At 35.3% G+C, this 24,928-nt stretch overlaps 1 protein-coding gene across 4 annotated transcripts in view; it reads left to right on the forward strand.

Annotated features, from left to right (window-relative positions):
* LOC149780998 (kinesin heavy chain-like) overlaps positions 1-24,928 on the forward strand; it is a 103,113-nt gene that overhangs the window by 56,537 nt on the left and 21,648 nt on the right. For all 4 annotated transcript variants that reach the window (XM_089938108.1, XM_089938110.1, XM_089938109.1 and 1 more), the window contains 10 exons: positions 2,630-2,734; positions 4,450-4,598; positions 4,809-4,957; positions 8,454-8,641; positions 9,116-9,391; positions 10,146-10,487; positions 14,479-14,596; positions 18,661-18,835; positions 20,537-20,699; positions 23,050-23,121. In XM_089938108.1, the coding sequence (XP_089794234.1) occupies positions 2,630-2,734; positions 4,450-4,598; positions 4,809-4,957; positions 8,454-8,641; positions 9,116-9,391; positions 10,146-10,487; positions 14,479-14,596; positions 18,661-18,835; positions 20,537-20,699; positions 23,050-23,121 (1,737 nt within the window). The remainder of the gene's footprint in view (positions 1-2,629; positions 2,735-4,449; positions 4,599-4,808; positions 4,958-8,453; positions 8,642-9,115; positions 9,392-10,145; positions 10,488-14,478; positions 14,597-18,660; positions 18,836-20,536; positions 20,700-23,049; positions 23,122-24,928) is intronic.

A 24,928-nucleotide genomic window follows, 5' to 3' on the forward strand; every position in this document is an offset into this window, starting at 1 on the left:
ATATATATATGATGCCTATCTGCCATTTGATATGGCTGATGTTACTAAAAATAGGAAAACTCTTACTAAAACCTGCTGAATTTGACAGTTCTGTAACTTGCCAGTATGTAATTTGGTTCATCCTGTAGGATGTTCATTTTTAGAATAGGTTGAAACGTTAAATAATTTATTTTCTTTATCAATGATTTTCACTAAATTATTAGAAAATTTATAAGTATTTAACAAAAATATCAGGTTCATTTGATTTGTTTGCTAGATCATGCCTTGTTGTCAGCAGGATCATGATGCTGACGACTTGACGTGATCTAGCAGTTGAGATGGCATTACTGTGATGATAATACATGTATTATGCCTTGAGAATGTGTCTTGTCAGAGAATGGGGCCCCTGTCTGATAAGCATTTTAAGGTGGAGTATATTGTTTTGATATTGTCCATTTGTCTATATGTCCATCTGTTACCAATTTCATTTGTACACAGTAACTTGTGGGTTGTCTACCATCTACAGTTACCACTTTTGGGATGACTTGCACTTGGGTGAGGAAGTACTCTGTTGATTTTGGGGTCAAATGTCAAAGTCACTGACTTAAAGAAGAACAATGATTTGTGCACAAAAAAAATTGTTATCTATAGGGAGGACTATTAAACAAGTGGGAATATTATGCAGTTGTGTCCATCCATCACTCTGTCACACTTCTGACAGTTAAAATCTTCCCAAACCTTTTGAGATGCAGCTTGGTGTGCGTTGGCACCATATGGGGACTTTATGAAATTATTGCCTTTACAGCAGGGGTACTCAATAAGCACTCCCTTACTGGCAGATTTAGTTCATACTGGGTCTGAAACAGAAGGTTGGATTGTCTAAATCTAAATATCATTAACTGCTAACTCTGTAATATAATAGTTTTCATTAGTTTTGGGAGGGTGAAGGTCAGAGGTGTATCAATTATGAGGAACTACTTTCATGGCTCTTTTCTGGATTAGTTGTTCAACTCTAGTGGAAAAATTGGCTCTTTTCTGGATTAACTGATCAACTCGAGTGGAAGAATTGATGCTTTTCTTTTAGGATTTTTGGAATTCATTCATTATATTGGAAGTTATTTTTATTCTTTCACTTTGTTTTTTGGGAAATAAATTATATTTTTCAATTAGACAAACTTATTGGTTTTGCTCTTTCTTGTTACAGAGTTTAAGACACTATAGTCATAACACTATTAACAAACTTCCCCTGTCAATTGCTGGATTTTAACTGGGGCTGTTAAATATGATGTACATGTCAAATGGTTTTGTGTAATATAAATAATACTTTCCCAAGCCGAAACTGACATTCATTTGATGCTAATTATTGTCAATATTTTGTACCAGTGTTGACAATGGCTAATGCTTTGATTTCAGTAGAACATCCACTAAATCAAGTCCGTCTTTTGGACAGACCCTTTATTAGGATTCTTTTCAAAAAACTTAAAACAATTGTCTTGTGGGGGAAAAGACTACTCTTTACCTGTCTTGTAAAGAAAGACAAAAAAAATAATTTTCAGTCAGAAAATGTCACAGCTTGCACCCCTTTACTCCCCCTCCCCCAAAGATTAAATAGTAGGTTCCTTATGGAATGTGTGCTGTAGGCCCTGTTGCATCAGAACCTAGCTGGCTGAAAGTTGTGTAGATTCTACATTGTGCACATGTTGCTGTTTGAAGACAGTTTGTACTGTCAATGCTTCTTAAGGGCTAAGCACATTGTTCACATTTCAGTGTAAATTCTTTGTTTTCCATCCATTTTTATTTTACATAGCAGTGGTTGTTATATTTTAATCAAACTTTCCGTATGTTAGAGGATTATGTTTCCTTTGTAACAACAGAATAATTGATTTTGTTCAAGTGAAGCTGAAAGATTTGCTCTCACCAAGTTGATGCACAAGCTTTTTCAGATTTCTTTGAATAAAGTAAAAATGTAAATTTATAGAAGTGTCTGTGATCTACTTTTCACTGTCCACTGACCATGGTCTTGACTTCTTGGGTTACATTGTTTAAAATGACTAGGGAATGCACATACATTTTTAATGTCTGCAATAACTGCAAATTGTGGTATATATATTACATTGAAGTCAATCAACTTTTTCTAAACACATATGCATTGAATGTACAAGATTACTCTGAAATGATTTTTTTCTTCAAATATATAATTGATATAAAGGCTTGATTCTTCAAATTATATCCAATTGTATATCACTGACGTTGAAGTATTTCTATGGGTGGTCTTCATGATTTAGCTGTTAAAATGTCAATCACTAATGTCAGTTGCCCCATCTATGGTGCAGAAGCACAAGCAGTGCCTGCCAAGTCATGGTGGTTATTTCTTGGTATTCAGCCCCCCACCTTGGAGTTTCGTTGTGGAACAATCATTGAGGGAATTAACTGCTCCACCATGGCACATCGACAATTGAAAGTCCACTTGAGCAGTACTATACCTCTGTCATCAGTCAGGTTGCCACATATGCTGTTTCATGCTTGAATGACTTTTTGGTAAAGTAACCAAGGTTTTATTTTCCTGGAAGAAATTGGTTTTCGACTTTCATTTCTTCATGTGGGAGCAATCATTTTCTATCAACTTATTATTTTTTATTCATAATTTCAGGTCAGCAAAACAGGAGCTGAAGGATCTGTCTTAGATGAAGCAAAGAACATCAACAAATCCCTTTCCGCTCTCGGCAATGTAATCTCAGCCTTGGCTGATGGAAACGTGAGTCATCATTTCTGAAAAAATACACATATACAATTTTTTTATCTGTGTGCTTTTTACAAAGCATTGGGAATACAATGGTACCCTGTCTCTGCACATATGTCCGTCTATATCCGTTAACACGTCTCATTTTTTGCTGGGTGGAATTTCACAAAGTTTGTGTTATGCGTGTGGATCTGCAATAAAGTTATCTTCCGTAGGTTTTGTCCGTTGGGTTTCTTGAGATGGGGTGACATGTCAGATGTATAATGGGGTCCCTGAAAGAACGTAAAAGGGCAGATGTGCAGTTGGGGTCAGTGAAAGGGGGTAACAGGTCAGATATGCAATGAAGGAGCCCTGAGAAGGGGTAAAATGTTATTTACAGTGAGGTCTCTGAGAGGTGGTAAAATGCTCATTTGTATAGTTGGGTCTATGAGAGGCATGTTAAGGTAAGATTTGGGGTGGCAGACAAAGGTAAAAGGTCATGTATACAAAATGTCAGTTCCTTTCACATTCTAAAATATTTTCTGACCAAACACCATAAATGCAGTCATAGTACCAAGATGCATCATGTCTGACATACTATGAATTATGATCTCAGGGTTATTTGGAATATACAGTGAAAACTCTCAAGTATTTGTGATTATGAGTCATTCCAGTTGTCTTGATTATCTTACTATCAGCTCTACTAGCACAGACCAGAAGAACTTATGGGATGGTCTGTTGTCCTTCATCTTTCCATCCATTAGCACAAGTTTGTAATTGTTACTTTTCCTTAATTACTTAGAAGATTTCATTGAAGCTTTCCACACACATTCATCTTGAAAATCTTATTATCAGTAGTCCCCCTGTATGAATGGACATTTCAAAATGGGAAAAAGTCTTCTTGTGCTGTCCGGTTGGTTCTGAGTGAAAATGGTGTCAAGTTGATTTCTAATATGGCTGCCAATGCTCGTCTAGAAAATCTTAACAGGAAAGTTACATTGCAATGGAGTTTTCACTATACGTTTTCTTGTGATGTCCGTTATGTTAAAAAAGAAATGGAGCCAATTTGATATTTAAAATGGCTGCCATAGTGGCCATCTTGAAAATCTTATGAGTCATCCTCATGATGTCTGGTTGATCCTAAATGAAAATGGTGCCAATCATTGTCCATAGTGGCCACCTTGAAAATGTTTGCTTTTGTTGTTGCTACTCCTCCTGAGTGAAAAGTAATACTGACATGGAGTTTTTACCAGACGACTTATTATTTTGTCAAGTTTGTCCTAAATGAAATTCGTGCCATTCAGATGTCCAATATGGCCACAGCAGTGTCCATATTGAAAATACTGTTATCACTACTCCTGATAGGAGGGTCATATCAGCATGGGGAATTTGCTAAACAGCAAGATACAATTAATTGGTAGATAATGTTCTTTGTTCTGCTTTTGTAAATTTTTACTTAATATCTTCATGCAGAGAAAAGACTCAAATCATTCTCGTTGTTACTCTTGAAATCATAAAGCATTTGTTTTTGCATTTCTGTGTGTGTGTGTGTGTGTGTGTGTGGTTAGACTTGCTCTGTTTCTGCATAATACTCTGATGATAGGGTGGGTTTTTTTTTAGATGTGCTGAATCATTTATTAATTGATGGTCCCATATTGAAGCTAGTTGGACCAGAAAAAATAAATCACTGAAAATGGCCTGGGATATATTCTGATCTGGTGAATAACTTTGCTTCTGCTTCATCTCTCCAGAAAAGCCACGTTCCATATCGAGACAGCAAGCTTACTAGAATCCTTCAGGAAAGCTTGGGAGGTAATGCCCGCACAACCATGGTTATTTGCTGCTCTCCCGCCTCCTATAATGAATCTGAAACCAAATCTACGCTGCTCTTCGGACAAAGGTATAGTCAAGTTACTGTAAATTATACCTTTATAACAATATGTTGACATTAAAATACACATTTTGTATCTGTTTTGTGTCATAGAGTTAAGAAGAGTGGACAGTTTTGTTATTGCATAAAACACTTACCAATTTTCTTTAAATGGTTGTATTTTTCATTACAAATTCTGAAGATTATATTTTGTAATGGTATAAAATGTTTAATTTACAGGGCTAAGACAATTAAGAACGTTGTTTCTGTCAATGAAGAGCTTACAGCAGATGAGTGGAAGCGGAGGTATGAGAGAGAGAAGGAAAAGAATGCCAAGCTGAAGGGAATTATTGCCAAGTTGGAGGTGGAGCTTAGCAAATGGCGAAATGGTAAGCAACACATTTATTTTGAACATTTACAGTTCAGGATTTTTCCTTTAATTTTGTAAAGCAGAACAAAGAAAAGCAGTGAAACAGATCTGTTTATACACAACAGATTAGGCATACCATTCCAGTTTTCTGGAACAAATATTTAACCAATTAAAAAATGATGACACACATTTTGAGCTTGTATATTAACTTAATGTTTTAGAAATTTGGAAATTCAGTTACAAATCTGCGCATGTTGCAAGTCATTGTAAGTTTCTGCAAAGTAACTGGTAGAGTTATAATTTTACTAGTTTACATTTACCTATTTTGTCAGAGAAGTATTTGAAAATTATGACCAACTACTAGTCATTCTGATATTACCTTGCTGAAAATTACCGACAGTGATTAGTTTTTAAAGATGGCGCCTGTTTGTGTGTAGGGTGTTGTCAGAAGAAAGGTTTCAAGTTGTCATTTTAATTTGGTGATGTTTCACTTGTAGAAAACTGGAAGATTTACCTTTCAATAATGCAACCCATCTTTGCTTAGTATGTATGGGGGTCGTCCAAACGTGGCAGCAAAATCCAGGCACCATTTTCACTATATTTCTCAAATATTTTCTTCAGATTGAGATTTTATGTCATCTTATTTTGATGACAATATTGTTATTGTAGTCAGAGGTAGTGATAGTATTGAAAATGAAAGATAACTCTTTAGTTTTAAATTTATTTACCAGGGAATCTTTTTTATTCTTGCAAAAGAAGTCTAGGGATTCCCCAATTTTTTCTCAGGAATTAAATGAATCTCTTTAGAGATTAAATCTGGATATTATGACTCTATTTTTTTCTGATGCCTGCTTATTGTTTGGTGAAAACTGATGCCTGCTTATTGTTTGGTTAAAACTGATGCCTGCTTATTGTTTGGTCAAAACTGATGCCTGCTTATTGTTTGGTGAAAACTGAAACCTGCTTATTGTTTGGTGAAAACTTATTGTTTGGTGAAAACTGATGCCTGCTTATTGTTTGGTGAAAACTGATACCTGCTTATTGTTTGGTGAAAACTGATCTTTGCTTATTGTTTGATGAAAACTGATGCCTGCTTATTGTTTGGTGAAAACTGATGCCTGCTTATTGTTTGGTGAAAACTGATGCCTGCTTATTGTTTGATGAAAACTGATGCCTGCTTATTGTTTGGTGAAACCTGATGCCTGCTTATTGTTTGGTGAAAACTGATGCCTGCTTATTGTTTGGTGAAAACTGATGCCTGCTTATTGTTTGGTGAAAACTCTGAGGTTGCCAGCAAATAATGATTTTTTTAAATCTCAGTTTCAGGTTAAAAAGAAAATGAGATTGGGACAATCAGTCACATAATCTGTCAGTATCTCAGAGTGAGCACAGTTCTTTCAACTTATTAACTTAAGCAAACAGCCTTGACCTGATCTACTGGCACATTACTCTACTTCAGATCTTGCCCCATACTCATGAGACTGGCAGAATAAATATTGAACTTGTGCTTAAATTTAAAAAAATAATAGGTTAGAGTCAAGAACATTTTGGCATGATTTTAAGGTGTGAATTCTTACACACATACCAAATGTCAATGGTATTACAATGAGTCTGAATTTTCATTTTGTTCAAGTTCAGTTTTTTTTATTTTTGCTCTGACATATTTTGTGACTAAGGGACCTTGATTTCTGGTCACTGAAGTTCATTAGGAGTCCAATACTGGTAAATAAGGAACATTGTATATCAAAATCATGATTTAGTCCTCAGTGGTTAGTATGCCAGGCTTGCAACCAGAATAGTTTGGGTTCAGATCCTGAGGAGGTCAGGTCAGCTGTTTTGGTGCATCTTTGGGCAAGTCATAACCTTTCATGTGCTGATGTGCTGTTAAACACTAAATCAGACCAGACTTGTCTGTCATATCGTATCTATGATGCAAGATATTATAATGAAGTATTTGTTTATTGAACTTGTGTTGCTTCTTGACAGTTCTTGGCTGGATTTATTTGACATGGCTGTAACAATTTTGAAATAATGAAGACTTCCTTATAGCAGTAGTATTAAGATCTTGCTAGAATTTAAAACTAGGAGTCCAGGACTCCTATTTTAGTCCAGTTAGGAGTTAGACAAGCAAAAGTTGCAGTCCCATCCCAGAAGCATATTGAGCATACATGAAGTAGATAAATGTACAGCTGAGAAGAACCAGAGTTTAGTTTTCTGAATTCTTTACACCACAGACACATAGTTCTGGTTTATCTATCGGAGTGAGACTGAATTTGGTCAATCCAAGGAAAGGTCTTAATGCAAACACTAAGCCAGGTATCACACACTTTCTTACACTTGGCTACTTTTTCATCCAAACTGTCATTTCCAGCAACTTGAGCACTCTTGTGAATCTCATAATCTTTGTCAGTTTGCTGTTTAACCCCTAAGATGTGTCTTGATTTCAAGGTCACATGCACTGCATATTCAGCTACACTTGGAAACAAACACAGTAATGAAAGCTAAAGTTGTTTGCTCTGAATTCGGTCATTGTAAATATCAGCACTTTTTCCAAGCATTAAGCATCAAGTCAAAGTATTCAACTTGTCACACAGCTATTGCGCCATGCTCTTTTGATGTACTCGTAATTACAACATGTACAAATGGGAGTTTTTCACCTAATGAATTCTGTTGTTGTAAATAGCAGCACAAGCTCACATGATCATTTCATCAACACTTATTCCCGCTTAGCAGGAAGCAGGACTGGCAAACCTTTGAATTTGCTGCCCAGCTATTGTGTGCATTCAGAGGACTCCTGCCTGAGTGATACAAAATTTGCTTCCGTGATTAAGTGTTTCTGAGACCTCCAAGTACTAATGTCAACTACCATGTTGTATGTACAGATGTAAAGGGATTCTTCTGTGATAAAGCTGGGAGTCTACCTTTAATGACAAAAAGAAATGTGAAACCTGGGTTGATTTTATTATTGGATAAAATCCAGTTAGAAGTCACTTAACATTTTCTGCAAACAGGACTCTGGAATTATCATGGTCCTTAAAAGAAATGTAACTGTGAAATGACTTGTATATTGTTATGGTGAATTTGTTAATTTTCATAGGGTACCAGTTTCTTTGCTTTTCATGGGGTTGTTGCAAACCACAAATTTAAGATATAGCAAATGATGATTGTTCTGTGTAAAAAAATAAATAAGACCCTCAATCCATGAATTAAAGTCATTTTGACAAAGACACAAACATTGATGCCCACAGAAATAAATGAATTAAATACATTTTTACAAAACAACATTAATATCTACAAAAATACATGAATTAAAGATATTTTTACAAAACCATGAACAATGATGTACACTAAAACGGCAGGAATTACACTAATTGAAAGAGGGAGAAGGGATGAGAAGAGATGAGGGGGGGAAGGAGAGGTAGGGAGGGGAGAGAAAATTCATGATGAATTCATGATGCAGAGAATTTTTAATGTTGTGGACAGCTGTAAAAGAATGGCCTCTTTCTTTCCATCAGGCCAGTCTGTGCCAAATGATGAACAGGTGGATATTAACGCAACAGAAGAAACCCCTGGCTCCACCCCAGCAACCAGCATGGTGGGCAGTATATCTGCCCTGTCAGGTAGTGTCAGCCAGATCTCTGACTCTGACCGAGCTATCATGGAATCTGAGCGGATTAAACTTTACCAGCAACTGGATGACAAGGTCAGTTGAAAACGTTGTCAAGGTTTAGTATACCATGTTGAAAAAAAGAAATACAAAAAGATATCCACTATATTTGGCAGAATCATCCAGCTGTGGTATATGGCATATAAGGCTATCTGTCTGGTTACCCCACAAGTACTGCAGGTGCAAGGGTAGTAGTTTCCTATTTACTGTAACAAAATTGTAATCTTGATCCACAGAAAGCAAAGATTTTTTAACCATTTTTGAATCAAAGTGCTTAAATGGCACTAGTGGTAGCCAGACATTTAGCAGATGAGCAGTAAGTATGCCAAGTTCATTGTAAGTATGTCAAGTTCATTGTAAATTGGGTTGCAGGATGGAAAATGGATCCTGAAAATTTAGCAGTATTGATTATAAATTTAATTTTGATAAAATCTTTATAGTAAAAAAACATTGGCTTTATAAGCTACTAATTGTCCTAGGAGGACATTAATATATAAAATTACATTGCAGGATGATGAGATCAACAACATGGCCCAGCTTATCGAGAACCTGAAGCAGCAAATGCTAGACCAGGAAGAACTCCTCACGCAGACACGTCGTGATTATGACAGTACACAGCAGGAGATGGCACGGATCCAGGCTGATAATGACTCGGCCAAAGATGAGGTGAAGGAGGTGCTCCAGGCACTGGAGGAACTGGCAATGAACTATGACCAGAAGGCACAGGAGGTGGATGTCAAGAACAAAGAAAATGAGACACTTAGTGAGGAGCTGACACAGAAAATGGTCAGTATATCATCAACAGTATAATTATATGGCTGCAAAAGAAATTTTTCTAAGATGATCCATAATTTTGGGGAGAATTTTTTTATTTATTTGAAAACTATCTGAATGTGAAACATTAACTCCAGTTGTATTTGTAATATGATGTCTGAAAAAGAAGTAACTGCTTAGCACCCTTGCAGTCAAAGGTTTATTCTCAGTTGTAGCATGCAAGATGTAGTTGTTGCTCATCGAAGGATGAAGGCCTAGAATTGGACACTTGCATGGTCACGAGATGCAAGTTTTTTTTGTTTTTCTTTTTACACAGTTCAGATTGAGATTTAAAGCACTTCCATCTTTATGTGAGCACAGACATTTCCATAACTGACAAACAAGGCTTATTTCACTTGCTGTTGTTGATATACTTTATTGCGGGGAAGATTAAGTAGTCTCCCCTTTATGGAAATTGTTGGAAATGTTACTCGTTACTTTTATTACAGAATATGACCCATTCTTCCTTTGAATCATTCATATATATAAAAGTGCAAACAAAGATGAAATTTTTAGTAGATTTTTTTCTCAACTTGCAAACAAATACCAGTAAGGGGAAAAAATGTTGAAATTAGGCTCTGGCTGTTTTCCTCAGGTATATGGGTTTCCTTCACAACCTGGGCCTATTAGAGTACTTAGAATGCACTGTTGCAACAATTGATATAAAATCAATACAAGATCATTTATGACATTGCTAGAAGGTTGACAGTACTAAATCCTGTTTCAGAGCACACTTAACAGTTTGCAGACCGAGCTTGAAGGCCTGAAAGATTCCACCTTCCATCAGCGCAAGCGAGTGACAGACATGATGATTTCCCTGCTGAAGGATTTGAGTGACATAGGAACTATTGTTGGTGGGAATGCAGTTGAGACACAACTTGTGCCTGGCCAATCTGAAAAAATAGAGGAGGAGTTCACCATTGCACGGCTGTACATTAGTAAAATGAAGTCTGAGGTGAAGACACTTGTAAACAGAGCTCAGATTTTGGAGTCCACACAGGCAGAGAACACCAAAAGACTGGAATTTGCAGAAAAGGATCTGTCAGACTGTAAACTTCTTATTCAGCAGGTAAAAATGTGCTACAAAACATATTACAAGATTCTTCTAAATTCCATGATATTGACCTTTACTGACCTTTTAACTTTTAGTTAGGGATCGGCAACTTTGCCCAAGAGTTAGGTGGGAAATAAAGTAGTAATTGGAATTTAAAAAATTTAGGATCTAATATATGACCTTTGCACAATTTTGTTAATATTTTATTCTTATACTGGGCCTCACTTACATAAAGATTTGGATAACCTTTGTTAGGTCATGGTTGTAGTTAAGTGGGTTGTGTTCAGTTACATATGCCATGCTGACCTTTATGTAGAGGTCATGATCGTAGTTAAGTGGGCTGTGTGCTATTCTGACTTTTGTGTGAATTCAAGGTCATAGTTAAGAGTGATGTGTTCAGTTACATATGCTGATCTTTATGTAGAGAAGATGATCATAGCCAAGTATGCTGTGTTCCGTTATATGTGCTATGCTGATCTATATGTGGAGGTGATGATTATAGCCAAGTATGCTGTGTTCCATTAGATGTGCTATGCTGATCTATATGTGGAGGAGATTTTCATAGCCAAGTATGCTGTGTTCCGTTATATGTGCTATGCTGATCTATATGTGGATTCAGGGTCATACTTAAGTGAGCTGTATGCAGTTAAGTGTGCTGTTATCTTCACTTCAAATTTTTTTTGGGCAAGGAATGTAACTTAAAATGAAAAAGCATGAGATCTACCTTGACTGTGGTCTCCAGATAATGTAGAACAGATCTGGTCTGTTGTGAATAATGGTCTAATTAAAATTTTTCTTGTTATTTGATTTACCAGAGCTAATAAGTGTGTTTTTGTAACTGTTTAGATTCTTTTATTTCTGTATTCAAATTTTTGGCAGGTTATTATGTCTAATTTTTAAGAAAATACAATTATTTCATAGTTACAAAAGATACATTTGTAAATGACTTGGTATTTTCATTTGACAGAATAGAATATTTTCATTTCAATTACTGTTAATGTTCAGGGTATGTTTTCGATACTGCAATAGTCATTAATTAATTATTGAAGAGATTGAACACATGGCCTTTGACTTGGGGGTTTTAAAAAACATCTTGGGAGAAACACAAATCCATGATTTCAGTCAAACCTATGTATAGTGGTTCCTGTGGTGATTGATCAGTTGGCATTTATCAAGAAGCCATACATTTGAGAAAGATGATGGGTGGATTGATGATAAGGATAAACAGGTAAAAGAATCATTATTTGGAATTCTAATATGAAGAAAACAGGATATGTATAGTTTTGTTACTAGTTAAAGCAGTAAACACATTTTTAACTCGGAAATTGTAACTTATATAAGATTTCAAAATGATTATCATCTTACAGTTAATACTTGACCATTAAATACATGGACCATATGTGATCTTACAGTTAATGCCTGACCATTAAATACATGGACCATATGTGATCTTAGTTAATACCTGACCATTAAATACATGGACCATATGTGATCTTAGAGTTAATACATGACCATTAAATACATGGACCATATGTGATCTTAGTTAATACCTGACCATTAAATACATGGACCATATGTGATCTTATAGTTAATACATGACCATTAAATACATGGACCATATGTGATCTTACAGTTAATACCTGACTAATAAATACATGGACCATATGTGATCTTAGTTAATACCTGACCATTAAATACATGGACCATATGTGATCTTATAGTTAATACATGACAATTAAATACATGGACCATATGTGATCTTACAGTTAATACCTGACTAATAAATACATGGACCATATGTGATCTTAGTTAATACCTGACCATTAAATACATGGACCATATGTGATCTTATAGTTAATACATGACCATTAAATACATGGACCATATGTGATCTTACAGTTAATACCTGACCATTAAATACATGGACCATATGTGATCTTACAGTTAATACCTGACCATTAAATACATGGACCATATGTGATCTTAGTTAATACCTGACCATTAAATACATGGACCATATGTGATCTTACAGTTAATACTTGACCATTAAATACATGGACCATATGTGATCTTACAGTTAATACCTGACCATTAAATACATGGACCATATGTGATCTTACAGTTAATACTTGACCATTAAATACATGGACCATATGTGATCTTACAGTTAATACCTGACCATTAAATACATGGACCATATGTGATCTTACAGATAATACCTGACCATTAAATACATGGACCATATGACCATATGTGATCTTACAGTTAATGCCTGACCATTAAATACATGGACCATATGTGATCTTACAGTTAATACCTGACCATTAAATACATGGACCATATGTGATCTTACAGTTAATACCTGACCATTAAATACATGGACCATATGTGATCTTACAGTTAATACCTGACCATTAAATACATGGACCATATGTGATCTTACAGTTAATGCCTGACCATTAAATACATGGACCATATGTGATCTTACAGTTAATGCCTGACCATTAAATACATGGACCATATGTGATCTTACTAATAAATACATGGACCATATGTGATCTTACAGTTAATACCTGGGGGGCCCGAGTGGTCTAAAGCGCTCTCCGTTATGGATCACTGCCATCTCACCTCTGTCTGCGTGGGTTCAAGTCTAGGATTTGGCCAATGTGGGTATATGAGAAAGCTTGTCAGTAGCTTCTCGTGGGTCGGTGGTTCTTCCCGGGGTTTTGCCCTGTTCTTCCTCCACCATTAATACTGGCCGCCATGCATAGCCTATTGTGTGCTGAAAAATGGCGTTAAACCCCACAACAACAACAACAACAACAACAAGTTAATACCTGACCATTAAATACATGGACCATATGTGATCTTACAGTTAATACCTGACTAATAAATACATGGACCATATGTGATCTTAGATAATACCTGACCATTAAATACATGGACCATATGACCATATGTGATCTTACAGTTAATGCCTGACCATTAAATACATGGACCATATGTGATCTTACAGTTAATGCCTGACCATTAAATACGTGGACCATATGTGAACTTACAGTTAATGCCTGACCATTAAATACATGGACCATATGTGATCTTACAGTTAATACCTGACCATTAAATACATGGACCATATGTGATCTTACAGTTAATGCCTGACCATTAAATACATGGACCATATGTGATCTTACAGTTAATGCCTGACCATTAAATACATGGACCATATTTGATCTTGCAGTTAATACCTGACCATTAAATACATGGACCATTGGACCATATGTGATTGGGACCATTTATGTGGACCACTAACCGCATTTAACGGATGACCACTATACATAGCACTCACACATACAACCCATATGTATTTGCATGCAAGTAAGAGCCAACTGCGAACTTCATAGACCTTGGTCTGTGAGTGCATTATGCATCTGCAGATCAGGGTCTGTGTTTTACTGATTAGTCGTAGCAACGTGCATAGATGCAGATGGCTGGCACATTGTATGATAGCATATCATAGTCTATGTTGTTTACTATTTTATCAGACTTATAAGTGAGGGCTGTTCCATTAAAAAAAATGGGACCCAGGAAGGCACTTTTAAAGTGGGGTACTCACCCATAGATGCAATTTAAAAAAATTCTCATTTTAATATGAACTCTCAGAAATCAAAGTACCCTGGCATATACTTTTTAAAAAACTGCCTTCCCTGGGTACCATGTATGTTTAAATGGAATGGCCCTGAGTAAAAGTGGTAATAACTAGTTGCAGGATTCAAAGAATCTAACCATTGTGAGAAAGTGACCTTGTTACTGTAGTGACTGCTGATAAAGTTTTGACACTGCATTGAAGAGGGTACATTTACTGTAAAATAGGCATCAAATAGAAAAGAAACCAACGTTTTAAAAGGTCCTTTTGTTTTTGGAATTGTTATCTCATTTTCTTACTGAGTGAAGTTTCTAAAATACAGTGAAGTAAAAATGTGCACAATTACTGTGATTCTTCTAGCATGAAGCCAAGATGGCCTCTCTGAATGAAACAATCAGGGATACAGATCAGAAGAAGAGAAAACTGGAAGAAAACGTGGACTCACTCAATGATGTAGTGGCTAGACTCAAAGCTCAAGGTTAGTATCAATGAAGTGGTATTACAGTAGAGCTTTTGGTCCTTGGATATGCAAATTGTAGGTTCTTCCAATCAACAACATATCATACCATTCAAATATGTATGGTGTGAAAGGTTAAAGGTCAAGGCCAGTAAATGCAGACCTGCCAACCATTATGATTTCGCAGTAAGTCTTATGGTAATTACCCTTAAAATTCGGACATATGGAATAAAAGCACAAATTACGAAAATATGATTGTATGTGGTAAAATCCGGATACTGGATTGTCCGTGTATGATTTGGATCCGGGTTTCATATTAGATTCAATGAAATTTGACAGGGAACGAGTTTTACCAAAGTACCTCAGATGTTATAAACTGCACATATTTTGTGATGTCAAAATGTCTTCATAATCGTGGTATTTTTTTATAATTAAATGGCATTCATCATGTGAGTGGTCAGAATGAACGGGACAATAAACATCTTAAAAAGTTTTAATAGTACAGAAGAATAAAATGGAATATTAAGATTCTTGGTGACAAAAGTAGGAAGGGCATATATTAGATTTAGTGGTCATGTGCTGATTTGAGTATGTAACATGACAGGAAAGATGATTGCTGTCACCACATCATTTTTTTAAAAAAAGGTTTACATTAAATTGAGAGATGTTGAGAAACCATTGAGCTTCGTAGGGTTTTGGAACTGCAGTTTGTTAAACTGTACATGAGGGAATTATTGTTAAAGTAAATGCTACAAACTTCTGAGTTGAACCCAATGTTTACCATCAGTACATCAGTCTTGAATCACACTTCTGGACTTTTAAATGCATGTTTTCCAGCTTGACAATAACAGTACATCATATTTTGTTACACCTTACTGAAAATTGGCCCAACTTAGGACAAAATCTGCTACCTTACTGAGAAGGTCTTGATTGAGTTGACATGTCTGTAAATGACAAAATAATAATGCACACATTTTTTCAGAAATTTCCTTTAAATGTTTTAAAATGTTGACATCTGTAGCTTTTATGGCTTAATCATTGTTAGTGTCATAGTTCTTGGCATGTCCTTGATTATAGCACTGGTATTTTTGTTCTTGCCAGATCACTGTATCTTGCCTTTTTTCTTAATACCATGCATTCCTACATATCAGTTAATACAATTGGACCTGTAAGTCTGGGTTTTTTCATATATATTTTTATGTCATTGAAATTGCCTTAAGTATAGCTAATACAGTGATTTGGAGATATGGTGTAAGTGAAAAATTTGTCAGGGATTGGCTTAAAACTAAGGTTGCATCACACATTACCAAAAAAACAAAGAAATCCTGGTGGCATAGCAAGATGAAGTGACGTTGAGGACAAGTTAGAAGAAAATGTGTTGACATAATGTGCCACATGTTGTGAAATGAACACTGTTTAACTATGATGCTAGGCCAAGCAAATTGCAACTGATTTAGCAGTTGAAAGTTTCAATTGCAGTCCAATAGATTCATGCAGTGAAGGGGACTTAGCATAAGACAATGCAATACTGTGGCACAGTCGATTTTGGAAATGGCTTTTTGTTGAAGCAGAAACTATCATGATTGTTGAGATTGAGACTGGGAATAATGAGCTGACCGCCATCTTGTATTCTGATATGGAAGAGAGAGAATTTTAGGGATCAGATTTAGAGATGATTAAGTGAACCCGTACCATTATTTTATTGACTAAAGCGCGCAACAGTAATAAAATAAATTAGAACATGGAGGTGCTCTCATTTATACTTGATAACTTGTTAAAGAATATGTCTATTCATTTCTTTAAATTTGCTGCATTATTTTATAGATATTATAAAGAATTCTTAAAATACATTTTATTTATTCTTTTATGTGACTTTTCTCTATTTTTCTGTCTTGGTCATTAATTCCTATACATTTCTCATTTCCCTATGGATAGCCTCATTTTCCTATGGATAGCCTCATTTCCCTATGGATAGTCTCATTTTCCTATGGATAGCCTCATTTTCCTATTGGTATTCTCAATAATTTGATCTTGTGTCCAATTATGCCCTCAGACCATTGTCAACTGGAATAACCCAGCCAAAGCAGTCTTCATGTTTAATTGGCATGTAAATACTAAATAGCCATGTGGTTCTTGTGACAGTGGATATGATAATTAAAGCGGGAATGAACTGTTCATTCAGAGGTGTTGATAATGGAATAGGTTATAATTTCTTGTACATGAGGGAGATCACTTTTGTCAGGTAACTGAACAGTACAGGTTACAGTTGCCCTGAAACCTCTCTTCCAAAACAAACTGTGGAAAAGGCATGTTAGCATTGGTAACTGCAATTTCACAATTTTGGGTAATTGGGAATTGCATACAGTGATACCATTAATATTCATGTAACCAGAAGTTATTAGCAGTAAAGATGAAGTCAAGGTGTTGATCTGCCTTTGTCTCATACTCCTCCACATTGTCTGATATATGAATTGAGGATGGAAAATCTACAAAATTAGTGAGTTCAACTTGTACTTAACATCAGTTTATTGGCTGAAAAATATGGTAAAAGTCTGTTTATTGAAGCTAGATTTTACTGGTATCTCTTTAAGAACATTTATTTGGAAAACTTGCTGTAAAGCAAAACAATTGCTAAATATGTTTGCCTGAACTATCCATGTTGTTTATAAGGTCATTTAATGCAAAATTGTTTACGTCTTTATGCATGTTTTCCAGTGTTATGATGAATATATGGTCTTTGCAACAGTTATAATGCCTCATTGCTTGCAGAAGGTTTATCTCGATTATGTCTTGTATGGCTGGCCATCCCAAGAAGTTTCTGAGCAAGATTGCAAGACAACCGCGTAATATAGATGAATGAAATTTGGCAAGAATATGTGTGTGTAAATATAGACAACTTGTTTAAATTTTCAGGCCATTACAGAAATTCTTTCTTTTAGTTGTTGCACATCTTCAAGCTTTTTGTAACATAGATTTTGTTAGCATAATTTAACAAAGTCCACTTGAGTTAGACAAGTAAAATTTTATAGACAAGTTGATGAAGTGATCAGATTTTGAGACCTGTGCAGCAATTTCTCAATTTTTAATTTACAACTTTTTCTACTTGGGCTTTACTTTTTGGAAAAAAAATCCTTGTTAGCAAGATTAAGCAAAACCACTTCAGATAGAAAAATTCAATTTGGTTTGCATCTTTGTATATGGAGAGAACCGTGTTATATTTTCATGTGGTTATAGTAATAGTTCATTTTCCCCCAGATTTTTTACTTGCTCAGATTTTGGACTGCATATCTATAATGGTGACATGCATGTCTATAATGGTGACATGCATGTCTATAATGGGGACATGCATGTCTATAATGGTGACATGCATGTCTGTAATGGTGACATGCATGTCTATAATGGGGGCATGCATGTCTGTAATGGGGACATGCATGTCTGTAATGGGGACATGCATGTCTATAATGGGGACATGCATGTCTGTAATGGGGACATGCATGTCTGTAATGGGGACATGCATGTCTGTAATGGTGACATGCATGTCTATAATGGTGACATGCATGTCTGTAATGGGGACATGCATGTCTGTAATGGGGACATGCAACAAATTGAGTTCCCTTCATCTTAGTACACTGCATACACTCACTGTGTTCATGAGTTATGTCAATCAGAGTTTGTTGTATGTCAGTGCACCACTCCGGTGCCTAGTGGTTAGAGCGTCCAGCTCAGATTCGGGAGGTTGTGGGCATCAAACCCATTACAGACATGCATGTCACCATTATAGACTGGCAAAGTCATACCAAAGACTTATAAAAATGGTACTAACAACTGCCTCGCTTGGCGCTCAGCATTAAGAGCTTAGTGTTAGGACAGGTCGGCTTGGTGTCAGGATAATGTGACTGAGTGGGACATCATGGTATATGTCTGTGGCATGATGCCTCAGTGCTAAACATCATATAAACTGCCACACTGCAGACATTGTTGCAATATGACTGAAACATTGTTAAAGCCATGTCAAAAATCCAAATCACACACACACACACACTGTATGTCAAAATCATGTATAATGATGTTTTTTTTTTCAACAGAACAAATGCATCTGACCAACTTGTCAACAAAAGAGAAGGAGACAAAATCAGCAGAAGAGATTAAGGATGCAATGGAATCCCAGATGGAAATGCACAGAGAACATCATAACAAACAGCTTGCAGCACTCAGAGATGAAATTGCCGACAAACAGAGTCTCATTGATCAGCTGAAAGAGTATGTTACATGTATAATGTTTTGTACTTGGAAATTAATACCTTTACAGGTTTCATTTTCTGGCACTTGATTAAAGATGGTAGTACGTATAGGTGTGCAATTTGTATGTGGTTTAATATTTACAATTTCTTATTATATCCCATTGGTGAAAAGCAATGTGTATTTGGTATGCATTTGACTTGCTGTGTATTATCCAGTAATCTTTTGCATCAGCCATCTTTTACGAAGGCTTGTTACTCTTATTTGAGTAAAGCTATTGAAACCAAACATACACCACAATAATATCTTATTTGAGTAAAGCTATTGAAACCAAACATACACCACAATAATATCTTATTTGAGTAAAGCTATTGAAACCAAACATACACCACAATAATATCTTAGGAAAATGTTTGGTTGCACATGAAAACTGGGCTCCTGTAACAAACATTCCAGAGTTTATTACCAAAGTTACAGTGTAGAGTTATCTTAAAATGAATAAGTGCATCTCTCTGACAGTGTTCCTTAGAATACCAATTCCTGTCTCACCTTGATATTAATGTGTCCTCACATCAAATGCATCTCGGTTACAGTATTCCTTAGAATATTGACTCTGTCCCATAATCAGGTCACTAACAAGTGTAGTTTTACCTAGTTATTAAATGATTGAAATTGTTCTTTTAGGATGAAGGTTAGTTGACATCAATGGTGTTTTTTGTTTAGATACAGAAATCTATGACAATGACCTTGCACAGAATAAAAAGTAAAGAAAATTGTATTTTTGGGAAGCAGCTTGTAGCTTAACACTTCACCTCATGCAGGTGTCTTTGGATGCCTCTACTCCATTTGCATGAAAGCGCCTTTGACCCCTGTACTCAATTCGCATGGAAGCGCCTTTTGATCACTGCTGTAGACATCAGCCATTTTGAGCCGGTTTTCGTAGTGCCACCTTCGGGGAAAAACCCCTGTTAGATACTACATTCATTTCTGCAAATGACAATTACATCAGATCACATGGTCACTGTTTATGGACTGGTCGATATCTGCTATTTAATGTAACTGGGTCGTAATCTCCACTCTCCAAAATGGCAGTCGCGGATTTCGTTCACTACTTATGAAGTTTTCATGATTAGAATCACAACTATGAAAGATTCAATAACTTAGGTAAAGGCTCTGCTGTTGATGTAGGCAGCAATTAGTTTTTGTAAATTATTAAATTCAGATGACTTAGTGATGTAGACACAGACGAAAAACTTGTAAATTTCGAGTATGAGAAATGGCAGCTACGGTTGGTCATGCGGCCTCACTGACATGATGGTGAACGAGTTCCCTCAAGATTTTAAAGCACATAAAAAATTCTTCCGTGAAAAATAAATACACAGCTATAATAATCGGACTTTACTCTTAAATTTTTCCACACATAATAGATGTGTACCAAAAATGTAAAATGGTTAAAATTGCTGTTTAACGTAACAGACACTACATTGCTTAACAGTTAACAGACAGGCCTATGCGTATGGAGTCGAATAGGTGTTCTATTTATAGCGCACTGCAGTTTGTAACTATGCTCTATGAGGTAAAGGGTTAAGATGATTCAGAAATTTAGAAAAATGTATGCAAAGCTAAACAACATATTTCTGTATAAAACATCTGTAAACAGTAACAGCATAAAATATAATAATGACAACAGTGACAATATAAAATATAACTGTCTTCCTGCAGTACTAACCAGAAGTTGGCGTTGGCATCGGAAAAGTTTCAGGCTGACTATGACAAGCTCAAACAGGAAGAAAGCGAAAAGACGGCCAAGTTGGCAGAACTTTCGCTGCAGATTGACAGACGGGAGCAGGCAAAACAAGACCTCAAAGGACTTGAGGAGACTGTGGTATGTTGAGGGATATACATTGGCATACCTAATAAATTAATCAGAGAAGTGACTTCTTTTGGACAGAATAGGGTTAAATGAGGACTGAGCAGATAGAAGAGATAAAAATGACATGTGTACACACACACACACATTTTTACTTCGTCTTCTATTTCATAGTATGCATATTTATATTGTTTTTAAACAATAGTTTATCTTCAGGTAGAAACATCTCTGTGGTGCATGTATCATATATCTTTTGTAATAGTGCTATTTACCAGTGTCATTTAATATGATGCAGGGTTCATGTAATCATTGTACAAATACACTGGATCTATTTGGCCAGATTGCAAATCATTTCGGGCTTAAGGATTAGTGATATTTAGCATCAGTACTAAGATTAGGATTACGGTTAGGTCATTATTTAGGTCATTTTTTTTCATACTTTTAGTCACATAAGTTGATATTTAGCTGTGTTGCAGATTAATGCACCTTTCAGTGAAAATTTGAGCTATGATCTTATTTCATGGTTCGTTGATTTTGGTTAAGGTTGGCATTTTGTTATTTCTCAGGCAGTATTGACTTTAGAGTGACATAACTTGGTATGTAATATAATCATGAGGATTGTTATTGCCTATAGAGTGACATAACTTGGTATGTAATGTAATCATGAGGATTGTTATTGCCTATAGAGTGACATAACTTGGTATGTAATGTAATCATGATGATTGTTATTGCCTATAGAGTGACATAACTTGGTATGTAATGTAATCATGAGGATTGCTGTTGCCTGTAGAGTGACATAACTTGGTATGCAATGTAATCATAAGGATTGTTATTGCCTGTAGAGTGACAAAAATTGGTATGCAATGTAATCATGAGGATTGCTATTGCCTGTAGAGTGACATAACTTGGTATGTAATGTAATCATGAGGATTGCTATTGCCTGTAACTTGGTATGTAATGTAATCATGAGGATTGTTATTGCCTATAGAGTGACATAACTTGATATGTAGTGTAATCATGAGGATTGTTATTGCTTATAGAGTCAGATAACTTGGTATGCAATGTAATCATGAGGATTGTTATTGCCTATAGAGTGACATAACTTGGTATGTAATCATGAGGATTGTTATTGCCTGTAGCAGTTACATAACTTGGTATGTAATGTAATCATGAGGTTTGTTTTTGCCTATAGAGTGACATAACTTGGTATGTAATGCAATCATCAGGTTTGTTATTGCCTATATAGTGACATAACTTGGTTTGTAATGTAATCTTGAGGTTTGTTATTGTCTATAGAGTGACATAACTTGGTATGTAATGCAATCATAAGGTTTGTTATTGCCTATATAGTGACATAACTTGGTATGTAATGTAATCTTGAGGTTTGTTATTGCATAGATTGACATAACTTGATATGTAATGTAATCATGAGGAGCACAACAGCCTTCAGTGAAAAACTATGTCACTAACCTGTATTTAATGGTTCAGTTATTTGTGTTTTCCTTTGAGTTAAGGTTTGTATTTACTCCATTTTCTCAGATAATGTTGCTCATAGAGTTGCCTGAGTTGGTGTTCATTTGTGTCATGTGGAGTTCCTATACTTTTCATTGAAAATCAGACTGCTACAACCTACATATCACAGTCTAACCTTTACATTTAGCTCATTTTCTGTTGCCTGTGGAGTTATATAACTTGGGAATACTACAGGTATCAGTGAAAACTAGGACACAGTGATCCATGTTTCATAGTTCAATGAGTTGTATTTACCATTACAATTAAACTTATTTTCTGTGGTTCAGGATTTGCATTTAGGTTATTTTCTTAAACACTGTTACTTGTAGAATGGCTGTGTCAATACATGTTTCCAAGAAGCCAAGAAATCTACAATGATTGGTACTCCATGAACAACAATGAATTTACAGTATTGATGGATTGTAATCTGACCATTCAACCATCTTGTTGATAACCCATTCACAGCAGAACTTAAATTCTCTTGAGTGTAGACTTAATTTTGCATGAATTTATCTCTCTGATAATTATTTCTTTATCTCTCTTCTCTCTATTAAATTATTCATCTTAAATTTGTTTTAACATCTGAGTGTTGAAAGTGTAAATTCTGAGTAAGTTAAAAATGATAGTATAATTGTTTTCTTATGTTATTATTTTCTTTCCAGTGGAATTACAAAGATAAAGTTAACATGACCTATAGATATTCGTAGGATATATGCATATGTAGTAAATTCATGCATTCTGTTGTATATACATTGATATATACTTGTATAGTTTATGTTTTGTGCTTCTTTTCATTTGTAATTACATCTGTTGAGCAGAAGTCGGTACCATTTATTTCCTCTGTATCTTTCAGGCAAAGGAGTTGCAGACTCTTCACAACCTAAGAAAACTCTTTGTGCAGGATTTGCAGAACAGAGTGAAAAAGGTGAGGATTGGTGATGGAAGGGAGATAGTATCAGTCCAGAGTCACTCTGGTTTTAACAATAGTATGGTTCCTTTTAGCATGATTGAATGCTAAATTTATATTCCATACTTACACAGAGGTGTGGTTTTATAGTATTATGTCTATCAGTCCTTCTAACTAATCCAGCTTATTTTTTAATGGATTGCCATCAGATTTTGGCAAATATTATGGTAATTACAAGAAGATGTGGATAGCAACAAATCATTTTGCACCCATAAATTTTGTTTGAGTTATTGCCCTTTTTTGTCTTAACATTTATTGCATATGTGTGAAACATTCTCGTTTCTGCGACTAGTCTCATGGTTTGTCATGTTTTCTAGATTGAAATTTGTATTATGACATCATCATCATCAGATGTTTGTATTAAAAAGTTCTTTTGTTCTTGAGACTTCTTTAAGAGTTATTGCCATTTTCTCACAGCCGGATACAACAAATGACAATGTTTTCAAAACATTTGCAGTTTTTAGATGGATAATGTGAAACATTATATATTATGTCATCAGAAGGTCGATGTACCAGAACTAGTTTCAGAAAAGCTATGCAGTTTTCTTTTACTATAAATTCATCACTCATGTGGTAGGAGTGGAATGCATGAAAGGCAAGGATATATTTATTGGAGCAAATTGTTCCTCTAGATGTGATTTAACAGGCAAAATTAAATTTGGTGTAGAGATGTGTGGTTTCACACTAGAGTACCTGCATTATTATTCATTTTTAGACAAAGTGGTAGACCCATTAGGGTCTCTATAATGTCTTTGAAACAGAACTGGAGATGGTACATTAGCTGTTTGAAGTCTTGTGATAGAATTTCAGGTTATTTGGTAATTAAAATTTTCTTGTAATTTCCCACCATGACAGTTTTAGGGGCACTAAGTGAAAGCCTTATTTGTACATTTGTACTTCTATCTGTCACACCATCGTATATTTTGGTTTTTTTTAGGTCATTTAGGCACTTTAGAGAGGCACTTCTTGTAATCAAGCTCTAAAGTTAGTTTGTTTGGTTAATATTTATTAGACTCCAGGCTTAGTTAGTCTGGTGAATATTTATTAGACTCCAAGCTTAGTTAGCCTGGTTAGTATTTATTAGACTCCAGGCTTAGTTAGCCTGGTTAATATTTATTAGACTCTAGGCTTAGTTAGCCTGGTGAATATTAGACTCTGGGCTTAGTTAGCCTGGTTAATATTTATTAGACTCTAGGCTTAGTTAGCCTGGTTAATATTTATTAGACTCTAGGCTTAGTTAGCCTGGTTAATATTTATTAGACTGTATGCTTAGTTAGCCTGGTTAATATTTATTAGACTCTAGGCTTAGTTAGCCTGGTTAATATTTATTAGACTCTAGGCTTAGTTAGCCTGGTTAATATTTATTAGACTCCAAGCTTAGTTAGCATGGTTAGTATTTATTAGACTCCAGGCTTAGTTAGCCTGGTTAATATTTATTAGACTCTAGGCTTAGTTAGCCTGGTGAATATTAGACTCTGGGCTTAGTTAGCCTGTTGAATATTTATTAGACTCCAGGTTTAATTAGCCTGGTGAATATTTATTAGACTCCATGTGTAATTAGCCTGTTTAATAATTATTAGACGAGAGAGAGAGGGAAATATGTCAAATTCATTTTCTTTGTTGTTCTCAAACTTTGGCTTTAAGGTGTCTGCTGCTGACAGATGTTTACTGCACAACTTGAGAACACATAATAAGTTCAGTGTTACAGTGTAATGTATACAGAATAATTTCATTGTTATGTCACTGTTACAGTGTAATTTATAAA

The sequence above is a fragment of the Sinohyriopsis cumingii genome, chromosome 16 (assembly GCF_028554795.1).
Source record: "Sinohyriopsis cumingii isolate HCF-2022 chromosome 16, ASM2855479v2, whole genome shotgun sequence".
In the NCBI taxonomy this organism is placed as follows: Eukaryota; Metazoa; Mollusca; class Bivalvia; order Unionida; family Unionidae; genus Sinohyriopsis; species Sinohyriopsis cumingii.